The 12,770-nt window shown below is 43.1% G+C and overlaps 1 protein-coding gene across 18 annotated transcripts in view; it reads right to left on the bottom strand.

The window, feature by feature from the left end:
• Positions 1-15: 15 nt before the first annotated feature.
• Positions 16-12,770, bottom strand: part of LOC129820868 (peripheral plasma membrane protein CASK-like) — a 237,314-nt gene continuing 224,559 nt past the window's right edge. For 13 of the 18 annotated variants that reach the window (XM_055877923.1, XM_055877926.1, XM_055877920.1 and 10 more), the window contains 5 exons: positions 8,841-8,921; positions 8,659-8,739; positions 4,975-5,177; positions 4,242-4,325; positions 16-2,947 (listed from right to left, as the gene is read on the bottom strand). In XM_055877923.1, the coding sequence (XP_055733898.1) occupies positions 2,771-2,947; positions 4,242-4,325; positions 4,975-5,177; positions 8,659-8,739; positions 8,841-8,921 (626 nt within the window). In that variant the 3' untranslated portion in view covers positions 16-2,770. Of the gene's footprint in view, positions 2,948-4,241; positions 4,326-4,974; positions 5,178-8,658; positions 8,740-8,840; positions 8,922-9,982; positions 11,184-12,770 lie in introns of those variants that run through there. The other 5 variants (XM_055877921.1, XM_055877929.1, XM_055877932.1 and 2 more) reach the window with 2 other exon arrangements.

Genomic DNA, 12,770 nt, shown 5'->3' with positions numbered 1-12,770 from the left:
TACATTTTCAACATATAAAATGAAATATATATATTTTTAAATTCATATTGAAGAACTTTATCATTGTAGATTATTTTACACTGGGGCAGTCATACATATATCATCATCAGTCATATTTCATATACACAGTTATTCAGATACACAAACTGCCTACTGTTCCTTTGCAAAGCCTTCACCTTGCAAAACGTAGTGTGTACACATCCTTTTTGATCCAGAATACAAATCAGCGTTAATCTATCGTTGATTAAACTTAATTAAAACATTAGTACTCTCAGACAACACATTTCTGAAATGGCAAAACAGGAATCAGTTGTAATTTGATCCCCTCTTAATTTTCTTATACAACAAATAGGACAATTGTTTTTTAACAAACACATCGATCTCGCTACCATGGTCGATTTGGAAAGTTCTGTTGTATTTTAGAAATGTCGTCTGAAATGCCAAGGGATGTGCATAGGTTTCAAGGTTATTTTAGTTGGTTGTTATTTCCTGTTCCCCTTGCTTCCATTGGTCGAGTGGAGTCTTCCAGACGCGTGGAATGTTGGTTTTCAGTAGAGAGGAGGTTACAGCAGGACACTGGGAACACTGATGGACTGACCGACTGACGGACAGATGGCATGTAAGCTTGCAAATGTCCAACATGCATGAGACCTCATTCAAATCTCTAAAACATTTCTGGATTTATTTAGAAGAGACCGTATCTTGTGGAGGTGTGAGTGTGTGTCTGCAGGGGAGAGGGGTGGCTAGGGTGATAACATGTACAAAATGAAGCAAGATGAAACTGAACTACAATACAGGAACAATAATAGAGTGAGCTTAGAGAAAGACAGAAAATGATTATGTGAACAAAGTTTACAATAAAGGCTAATACATAGTGCTGAGGGATTAGTGCTTTTCTAGGTCAGGTCGGTTTTGGTTTGATTCTTAAAAAATAATCATAGTTTTCGATTTTGGTTTGAATTATTATTGTTTGATCATGAAATGCATTCTGGAATAATGACCTTTTTTTTTGTTGTTGCATTTGAATGGAAATTCCGAAACCAAAAATTGTGAACATTCTTATCGCGAAAACATTCAAAATATTCCATTGTCTCAGTCAGGTCCACATTGAGTAGACATCAATAGAAAAATAGGAAATTACTCTGAAGTAATAAAATATTTCAGTTGTGTTATATTACTTGGTTTTTATTTGATGACGTTATTATTTTTCATTCCTCAAAGTCATCTTATCGCTGTTCAGGCAGTAGCAGTCAGCCAGCCAGATAACGTTATCTCTGTACTCCCCATATTGTTCTGTCTTTAGTCGTCCTATTTAGCTAGGCTAGCTGTACAGCTGTCTGACAAAATCCTTTTACTAGATCTTCAAATAATATTAGCTTAATGAAAGCTACAACTCCCTTCAGCCAAGTGGCCCACATAGTTCTTGAGTTGATTTCTTTTGTGAATTATTTGATTTCTCTCTAGAGAAACAGTGCATTTGGCTCACACAAAAAAATGAACTAAATGGAATTCAAGTTATTGAACCAACATCTTGTTGAAAAACCGAAAATCACCCGAAATGAATCTCTCAGCACTACTAATAAAGGAGGAGTAAAGAGTTGTTGAGAGCCAGATAAAGGGAGGCTGGAGTGTTTGTGTGGTTCTTGTGTGGTTATTCTTCAGTCTGTCCAGAGAGAGAGAAAGAGAATATGCAGGAAAAGACCTGAAACACAGAGACAGCTGACACATCGATCACATCTACAGCATCATTGTGCAAAATGGTACGCAGCATCATCTGGATATGTGTGCAACAAAAGTTCAACATTCACCTTCTGCTACCATTTCTGTCAAGCCGTCTAGCATGCATACGTTCAATATATCCAATGTATTTACCACACAGAACGCATTACAACTGCCTCTGCAAAACAATGCTGCAAGGCAAACGCAGCGTACCATTGGAAATGAATGTACTTCTGGTGTACGGCAATGCAATGAAGCTGTCGGTGTGATCGAGGAGAAAGAACATCAACATCCATGAAGGATGGGGTAATGGGGCCACAGCCAGTAACATGATGCAGAAGGCTGCAGTGCACTACGAGGGGAGGAGATATAGTACTGTCTCTTTAAAACAAACTTCTACAAAAATGTTGCCTCCTAGCTAATACAGACATGACTATATCTATTTGTTTATTTTGTTTATACAACACTATGGCTAGGTAGTCTGTAAGGGCAGAATCTCATCGGCTGCTGCAGGGCGTATGCAGTAGATGAAGGATTTCAATTGGCTGCTGAAGGTCATGTGCAGTACACAGAGGTTTCTGATTGGTTGAGGTGCTTTTCTTTTCCTGAAGGAATGATGTGAGTTTTTCATAGAGAATAATAGAGGCCTCAAGTGGCCAAAAGGTCCTATTAGCATGGGCAGCTAAGGGCTTCCACCATGCTTCGGCCATTTTAAACTAGTCAAAGTAGTCAGCTAAGTGGAGATTCCTATGGGTTGTAGCTTCAATGGTGCTGCCCATGCTGTCACAGATGCGAAAATGGCACAGCTATAAAGAGGAGTCCTCTATCTCTATGGAGTTTTCACAGAGATATATCGCTGAGGAGGGGGAGAAGGGGAGGGGGGAGCTAAAGAGGAGTCATTGGGGAGGGGAGGGGAGAGGTGTTGTCCATAAAGGTCCAGTAGTACAGAGAGGGGAGGGAGGAGAGGAGAGGAGAGGAGGAGAAAGGAGAGGAGAGGAGGAGAAAGCAGAGGAGGAGAAAGCAGAGGAGAGGAGGGCTTTGTGTTTTTTCCTCAGTAGACCCAGGACACAGGGATCCACTGTGCGTTGGTACAGACCAGGTCTATAGCCTCCTCTAGGTGTCTGATGGTCTCATCTATCTCGTTGTTGATTATGGTCTGGTCAAAGTAATGGGCATAGGTCTTCTGGAGAATTTCTGACTCCTTCTGAAGATGCTGCAATGATTCGTCCTACAGAGAGAGAGAAAGAGGGGGGAGGAGCGAGAGAACGAGAGAGAGAGAGACATAATAAGACACAGACAGAGATGTGATACCAATGTAGCAGTTTGAAATGAAACTGACAGAGAAAGAGTGCGTGTATAGAGTGGATGAGTAGGGATTCAGGACAGTGCTTTGGTAGGTCTGGCCCTGGTGTCCTCAGTGAGAGGAGACTGGAGGAGAGAATTGAGCTGGTTTACTGAGGTAATACTACCACACAATAGACCACTAGTGACTATGACCAGCGTTTTCTCTACTCATACTTACTGGCAGCTTCCTGCACCACCTGGGGAGCTGAGAGCCAGTCAACCGAACGCAAGAGAAACGGAAAAATAGAAGCTCACAAAGACAGCATGCAAAATAAACCAGAGAAGAAAGCGAGAGAAGATGAGAGAAGAAAAAGAAAATGTGCAGAAAGTGCAGAAAAAAAAGAAGAGTACCACAGTATGAGTCATGATACCCAGAAAACCTAGTGGTCAAACAGGGAAATGGTTCCAGTTGTTTTTCCACCTTTCATTTTTCCCATAGGGGATTTTTAGAAACACTTAAAATAAAGGGTCGTGTTTCGTGTAGGCTTACCCTGTTGTGACATTTTGATAACCGTGTAAATCTTTTTAGGACAAGGTGACTTTTATTAATATATTTGCCTGTATTTATCCCCCCAAAACATGGCTATCGTAAAGAACTACAAATGCCATAATGATCTGGACGAAACTGCCGAATCGAGGCAAAGGTAAGAATATCTGGATTAACTATCTAATGTTAACTAAATGTAGTAATGAATAAATAGGCTACATTTCTTTAAATTGACAGTTCTGTGAACTATCTTGTACAAGTGTTAAACTGACATAAAACCTGTTAGCAAAGGTTTCAGCTAGAGATGACATGCAGGAGCTTGCAGGGATTTACAGTTTTGCATGACGTCTACTTTGATGCTAATTAGCATTTTTGAATCTTAGAGTAAATAGAGCTGAATATATTGATAAAAGTCATCTTGTCTGAGAGAGATTGACAAGGTTATCAAAACATCACACTAGTGTAAACCTACACAAAACACAGCCTTTATTTTAAGTGTTTTTATAATTCCCTATGTGAAAAATGAATGGTGGAAAAATTATTGGAACCATTTCCCTGTTTGAGCGCTAGGTTTTAAGACACCTCCACTGTGTGGCTCTATAGCTGCAGTGTATCAAGTTGTGTGTGTGTGTGTGTGTGTGTGTGTGAGAGTGAGAGGGAGAGTGAGAGTGAGAGAGAGAGAGTATGTTACCTCATTGATGCCAGGGGTAATGGTTGGTGCAGCTATGAAAACAACGTAAGGAGCGAACTCCGCTGTCCGCAGGACCTTCAGGGCCTAATGGAGAATAGGTTACAGGTCAGCTGGGCTGGTTGTATGTGAGAAGACCTGCCTGAGAAGACCCTTGGCTTTCACAAGCACACATGACAAAACACCTAGATTATTTAGAATGTTTTGTTCACACTGTAGAGATAGAGGACTCTAGTGCCCAGAAGCCCGTTTAGCATTGGCAGTGCAATTGAGGACTTTCACCATTTTGAAGTAGTCAACTGGCACGCGGCACGCGGCTAGAGACCCTCCGCCAGATCCACGATCTGTGGGACTTCCTATGGGTTAAGGAAGGATCACATAATCCATCCAGGTCATCAGGAAGGATCAGCCAATTAATTACACTGGTGAGACAACATTCCATAACTGAAGGTGGCAGTGAATTGCCAACCTTAGATTTACACCTGTTCAAACAACACACTCTAGGTGGCAGTATGCACTCTTTCGGTGTGTTAACCAACTCATAGAAGTAGTAGAAGAAGAAAATGGACTACTTCAAAATGGAGATGACCTCAATTGCGCTGCCCATTCTCTCACAGACGCCATAATGAAACAGATACAAGGTTGTGTCCTCTAACTATCTCTATGGTTCACACACACACACGCACACACACGCACACACACGCACACACACGCACACACACACACACACACACACCTGTGGTTCTACATCCAGTATGGAGATGAGTCCCTGCTCGTGGATCTGGCGGAGGGTCTCTAGCCGCGTGCCGTACATGGCGTCCTCGTGACTACCGTACTCCAGGTAGTCATTGTTACTGATGTCCTGCATCATCTGGTCATGTGACACAAAGTAGTAGTTCTTCCCGTTTTCCTCATCCTTCTTAGGGAGTCTGGTTGTATCTGGGGGAGGGAAGGTGTAAGGTAGAGATGAAAGAGAGGAGGAGGGGGTTGGGGAGGGGGTTAAGTAAGAACAATAATCACAACGGATGGTCAAAGTGAGTGAGTGAATGAAAGAGTCCGTGTGTAGTATGTTTATGTTAAGATGGCGCCAAAGAGGATGGCTGACGTTTTACATGCTCCTAACCAACTGTGCTATTTTGTTCGTTTTATTTTTGCGTTGTTTCTAACTTTTTTCTTTACTTATTTTGTACATAATGTTGCTGAAACCGTCTCTTATGAGCAAAAATAACTTCTGGACATCAGAACAGCGATTACTCACCACGAACTGGAAGAAGCTTTTTCCTTTAACGAGTCCGACGAGAAGGATATATTGCTTTCTAGGGAACAGGCCCAAATCCCCGTCATTTGCATGAAGAAAAGACGAAGGAAACGGGGCGCAGGTCGGGCTGCCTTCTGAGAATCCGTAGGCGAGCGAGTAAACTCCCACTGCCATCCGTTCTACTGGCTAACATGCAATCATTGGAAAATAAAATTGATAACCTACGATCCTACCAACGGGATATTAAAAATTGTAAAATGATATGTTTCACCGAGTCGTGGCTAAACAACGCGGATATGGATAATATAGAGATGGCGGGACTTTACATACACCGGCAGAACAGAGAAGAAGCTACGTCTGGTAAGACGAGGGGTGGGTGTGTGTGTCTTTTCGTCAATAACAGCTGGTGCTAATATTAATATTAAAGAAATCTCGAGGTATTGTTCGCCTGAGGTAGAGTACCTTATGATAAGCAGTAGACCACACTACCTACCAAGAGAGTTCTTATCTATATTATTCGTAGCCGTCTATTTACCACCACAGATCGATGCTGGCACTAAGACCGCACTCAAACAACTCTATAAAGGCCATAAGCAAACAAGAAAATGCTCATCCAGAAGCGGCGCTCCTAGTGGCTGGGGACTTTAATGCAGGCAAAATTAGACCACCTTTACTTCACACACAGAGATGCATACAAAGCTCTCCCCCACCCTCCATTTGGCAAATCTGACCACAATTCTAACCTCCTGATTCCTGCTTACAAGCAAAAACTAAAGCAGGAAGTATCAGTGACACGCTCAATACGGAAGTGGTCAGATGACGTGGATGCTACTCTACAGGACAGTTTTGCTAGCACAGACTGGACTATGTTCCCGGATTCATCCAATGGCATTGAGGAGTATACCACCTCAGTCATCGGCTTCATCAATAAGCGCATCAACAACGTTGTCCCCTCAGTGACCGTACGTACATATTCCAGCCAGAAGCCATGGATTACAGGCAACATCCGCATTGAGCTAAAGGCTAGAGCTGCCGCTTTCATGGAGCGGAACACTAATAGAAGAAATAGAAGAAATCCCGCTTAGAAGAAATCCCGCTATGCCTTCAGACGAACCATCAAACAAGCAAAGCACCAATACAGGATTAAGATTGAATCCTACTACACCGGCTCTGATGCTCGTCGGATGTGTCAGGGCTTGAAAATTATTACGGACTACAAAGGGAAGACGCGAGCTGCCCAGTGACGCGAGCCTACCAGACGAGCTAAATGCCTTTTTATGCTCGTTTTGAGGCAAGCAACACTGAAGAATGCACGAGAGCACCAGCCGCTCTGGATGACTGTGTGATAACGGTCTAGTTAGCCGATGTGAGAAAGACCTTTAACCTCTCTTGGGTACGTGAGACGTTAGCGTCCCACCTCTTCAACAGCCAGTGAAACTGTTGGGCGCCAAATTCAAATACAGAAATACTCAAAAATTCAGAAAACAAAACATATTTTACATAGGTTTAAAGATTGACTTCTTGTGAATCCAACCACGGTGTCAGATTTAAAAAATGCTTTACAGCGAAAGCATACATTACGATTATTTGAGAACATAGCCCACTAGACAAATCATTACAAACAGTAACCAGCCAAGTAGAAGTTACACAAGTCAGAAATAGAGATAAAATTAATCCCTTACCTTTGATGATCTTCATATGGTTGCACTCAGCAGACATTCATTTACTCAATAAATGTTCCTTTTGTTCGATAAAGTCTCTTTATATCCAAAATCTTCCGTTTTGTTCGCGGGTTTTCTTCAGTAATCCACAGCCTCAAACGCAGTCAAAACAGGCAGACAAAAAAATCCAAATTGTATCCGTAAAGTTCATAGAAACATGTCAAACGATGTTTATATTCAATCATAAGGTTGTTTTTAGCCTAAATAAACGATAATATTTCAACCGGACAATAACGTTGTCAATTTAAAAGGTAAACAAGAAAGGCACCCTCTCGTTCTCACGCATGAAAAAGCTCTGTGACACTTTAGGGTCCACTCATTCAGACTGCTCTTACTTCCTCATTTTCAGAATACAAGCCTGAAACAATTTCTAAAGACTGTTGACATCTAATGGAAGGCATAGAAACTGCAATTGGAGTCCTAAGTCAATGGATACTGTAATGGCATTGAATAGAAAACTACAAAACCCCCCAAAAAACGAATTCCTGAATGGATTTTTCTCAGGTTTTCGGCTGCCAAATCTGTTCTGTCATACTCACAGACACAATTCTAACAGTTTTGGAAACTTTAGAGTGTTTTCTATCCAAATATACCAGTTATATGCATATCATATCCTCTGGGTCCGAGAAGCAGGCAGTATAATTTGGGCATGCATTTCATCCAAAATTCTGAATGCTGCCCCCTACCCTAGAGAAGTTAAACAGATCAACATCCACAAAGCCACGGGGCCAGACGGATTACCAGGACGTGTACTCAAAGCATGAAAGGCTGGTCATGGCTCACATCACCAGCATCCTCTCGGATACCCTAGACCCACTCCAATTCGCATACCGCACCAACAGATCCACAGATGATGCAATCTCAATCTGACAAATTGTCAGAGACTCCAGTCACCCAAGTCACAGACTGTTTTCTCTGCTACCGCACGGCAAGTGGTACCAGAGCACCAAGTGTAGGACCAAAAGGCTCCTTAACAGGTTCTACCCCCAAACCATAAGACTGCTGAACAATTAATCAAATGGCCCCTGGACTATTACATTGACTCCCCTCCATTTGTTTTGTACACTGCTGCTACTCGCTGTTTATTATCTATGCATAGTCACTTTACCCCTACCTACATGTACAAATGACCTCAACTAACCTGTACATCCACACAGTGACTTGGTACCAGTACCCCCTGTATATATCCTCGTTATTGTTATTTTATTGTTACTTTTTATTATTTGTAACTTTAGTTTATTTGGTAAATATTTTCTTAACTCTTCTTGAACTGCACTGTTGGTTAAGGGCTTGTAAGTAAGAACTTCACTGTTAAGGTCTACACTTGTTGTATTCGGCGCATGTGACAAATCAATTTAGATTTGATTTGATTTATTGTCTGTGAAATGGGGTAGGTGAATCTGTGTGTGTGTGTGTGTTTGTGTGTGTGTGTGTGTCTTACGTGGGATTGGGTAGGCAAATCTGTTAGGGTGTTTTGTGATTAGTGTGTTCTTGATGTGTCTTCTGCCCACTCCATGGGCCCCTGTAGAAGAGAGAGCCCTCAGTCAGAACTGAGAACACCACCTAGTCCCCTTAGACAATACAGCATTATCCTTTATAATGCCAGATGATATTTCTACTTACCTAACAAGACTAGTGTTTTCCTCTTGAACGCAGGCAGTTTCACTACCTCTTCATACGTGACAAGATCTAATTGGTCGAATACTGGAGAAAGGGAGGCAAGGAAAGAGAGAGGGATAGTGAGACACTATGAAAGAGAGGTAAAGAGCGACATCCAGAGAAGTGCATCTTACACTGGGACAACACAGGACCCTAACAGTAAGGTGAGAGAATGCCTGTGACAGACAGTTGCACATGGAGACAATCATAGCCTGGGTACTTGAGTGTTTCAACATTCAACAACACTATATCGACATCTGGGACTGAGAAGGACAAGGTGGCTAAAACAGAAACAGACAAGCACCCAGGCTAGCCATGAGATGAAGGGGTAGACATGTTGTCTGTGACAATTAGTGACAGTTATTGACAATTAGTGACAGTTGGGAGATAATTCACAATTAGGGAATGATCTATGATGTTACAAGGAGAGAGAGAGCTTGATCTTCTCCCTTGGAGTCGTATAAGTAGAATGGCCTGTTTGTCCTTAAACGGGACATCATTAAATCAAATAGCTAAATCAGAGGAGTGATTTATTATAACCCAGTCTAAAGCCCTAATCCAATGAGATGAAGAAGAGAGATTTGTGTAAGACTGTTTACACATGACGGGAAAAATATGGAGAATATTGTGTTTTCCTTCTGGTCTGATGTGACCTCTGTGACGATCAAGACATTCTGTCAGCCGGTTATTGTCATTTAAAAGACTGCCGGTCTCACGATAATTGACCATTAATTAACATAAACAAGATTAGCGTCTCCAGGCCTCCATGCATACAAGTCACATACAAGCCGATAATGTGCACCTTTGGAACATCTACATTTAAAAAGTGATACCACAATGTATGTGTGTTACGTTTGTATTTATTTATATATAAAACCATGGATGGATAGAAGAAGAGATGAATGAGAGAACACAGGACAGTAGGACACGACACTCCTGGGTGTCTGTACAGCATACAGCAAAGAGCATATGTCCTTACCCAGCATACAGTGTGCAGTACCCTGTACATTACAGAGTACTGCACATTACACCTCTACTGAACCTAACAGCTGTGTCTGACATGGGAAATACAACACTCAGTACGCCATGTACTCTCTCTCTCTCACCATCTCTAACGGCTAAGGTTGGTTCAATCTCTCCTGCTTCCTCTGCTGCTCTGTTCTCTCATTGGCTGGCATGTGTCCTTGAACTTGTGCCGACCTTTAACCTTATGTGCAACGTGTCACATTCTGAGAATGACGCTCAGGGATATCAAATGGGGACTCTTTCCCTGAGGAATATGTATGATGTTAAAATTCAACTAACTACATCTGAAACACACAACACCAAAATAAACTAAATATATGGGTGAGGAGGGAAACTAAAAAATACACACATGCAAATACACACACAAACTGCAAAGCTACGTTCTTTCTGTTTTGTGCTGGATCTGTTGCTCTGAGCAGGTGCAACAGAAACAAAACGGAAACGTTGGGAGTAGTGCTGAGCAATTAGTGCTTTTTGAGGTCAGTTCGTTTTCGGTTTGATTGTTCAAAAATAATCCCGGTTTCGATTTTTTGGGTTGAATGCTGTAACAACACAGAAAACAATTATTAAAAGTTCCATGATGGTCCATTACTGCTTATCACTTATTAACCATCATTTACTCACATTACTTATATCAAATATTTCAGTTGTTGTGTATATTACATTTGTTTTATTTGATTACTTCATTATTTCATTCCAAGTCATCATCTGATCTCTTTAGAGCTGCTGTCTACGCTGTCTGACAAAATCACTATTTTAGTAGTTCTTCAAAGTAAATAATGTAAGTCATGCATTTACATCTATCAAGTAGATGTGCAATGAATTATGGTCATTGTATTTAATTAGCACATTTTAACTAGTGCACTGAGCTCACAGAAAAAAACGAACAAAATGCAATTCAAATAATTGAACCGACGTCAGACAATTCGTATTTTGTAAACCAAAAAAGAACCACAATTTCAGTAAATCGCTCAGCACTAGTTAGGAGTAACAGCTGGTCAACTGAAAGGTTCATAATAACTCAAATAAAAAAATTGATGAGACAGAATGAGACAGACAGAGAGACAAAGACATAGAGAGAGACACACAGAGAGAGACACAGAGAGAGAGACACACAGAGAGAGAGACACACAGAGAGAGAGACACACAGAGAGAGAGACACACAGAGAGAGAGACAGACACACACAGAGAGAGAGAGAGAGAGAGAGCGACAGACACACAGAGAGAGAGAGAGTGAGCCAAAAGAGGCGTTAGCTAGCCAGCTACTGTCACTGGTTGTTACTTACATGCAGAGAGGCCGTTTGGAGGGGGACAGCGTGAGAGATGGACAGGGGTTCAGTTACACAACAATATAGAAGTTACCATAGATACAGCAATACAACAATACAACTCTGAAGCAGCAAAGCTCTGATGCACTGCTTTATATTACTAACCAAACGGAGTAGGATGAAGTTGCTCCCAGACACTGATCTAAGGCCAGTTTTTGTATTTTAAGATCAGGATTTGGGCAGGGTATACTGACCTGACCTTAGATACTGTATGTGTCTAAAGGGCAACTTCTACCCAGAGCGTCACACTCTGGCCTCTTGAGGAGGGAACGTAGGAATGATTAATCTTTATAGAGTTAAAATGGGACCTAATCATTGGCCTCATACTGTGAACATGCTGCCAGCTATTCACCACATCACCTCTCATTCTCTCACATGCTGCCAGCTATTCACCACATCACCTCTCATTCTCTCACATGCTGCCAGCTATTCACCACATCACCTCTCATTCTCTCACATGCTGCCAGCTATTCACCACATCACCTCATTCTCTCACATGCTGCCAGCTATTCACCACATCACCTCTCATTCTCTCACATGCTGCCAGCTATTCACCACATCACCTCTCATTCTCTCACATGCTGCCAGCTATTCACCACATCACCTCTCATTCTCTCACATGCTGCCAGCTATTCCCCACATCACCTCTCATTCTCTCACATGCTGCCAGCTATTCACCACATCACCTCTCATTCTCTCACATGCTGCCAGCTATTCACCACATCACCTCTCATTCTCTCACATGCTGCCAGCTATTCACCACATCACCTCTCATTCTCTCACATGCTGCCAGCTATTCCCCACATCACCTCTCATTCTCTCACATGCTGCCAGCTATTCACCACATCACCTCTCATTCTCTCCTCTACTACTTGAGCATTTTGATGAGTCTCCCCTAATCTGCAACCTCCAGGCCCACTTCCCTTCCCCTGTCCCCTCCCTGTCCCTGTCCCCTCAATGTCCCTATCCCCTCCCTGTCTTTGCCCCTATCCCCTCCCTATCCCTAGCCCCCTCCCTGTCCCTGTCCTTATCCCCCTCCCTGTCCCTATCCCCTCCCTGTCCCTGTCCCTGTCCTTGCCCCTATCCCCCCCTATCCCTAGCCCACTCCCTGTCCCTGTCCCTATCCCCCTCCCTGTCCCTGTCCCCCTCACAATCCCTGTCCCTATCCCCTCCCTGTCCCTTTGCCCCTCCCTGTCCCTGTCACTATCCCCCTCCCTGTCCCTGTCCCCCTCCCTGTCCATGTCCCTATCCCCCTCCCTGTCCCTATCCCCCTCCCTGTCCCTATCCCCCTCCCTGTCCCTATCCCCCTCCCTGTTCCCCTCCCTGTCCCTACCCTCCTCCCTGTCCCTGTCCCTGCTCCCCCTCCCTGTCCCTGTCCCTATCCCCATCCCTGTCCCCCTCCCTATCCCCCTCCATGTCCCTATCCCCCTCCCTGTCCCTGTCCCCCTCCCTGTCCCTGACCTCCTCCCTGTCCCTGCTCCCCCACCCTGTCCCCCTCCCTGTCCCCCTCCCTGTCCCTGCTCCCCCTCTCTGTCCCTGT

This window comes from Salvelinus fontinalis, chromosome 23 (genome assembly GCF_029448725.1).
Source record: "Salvelinus fontinalis isolate EN_2023a chromosome 23, ASM2944872v1, whole genome shotgun sequence".
NCBI classification, from domain to species: domain Eukaryota; kingdom Metazoa; phylum Chordata; class Actinopteri; order Salmoniformes; family Salmonidae; genus Salvelinus; species Salvelinus fontinalis.
The sequence above is the reverse complement of the archived record's forward strand: the minus strand, read 5'-3'. Positions and strand labels throughout refer to the sequence as shown.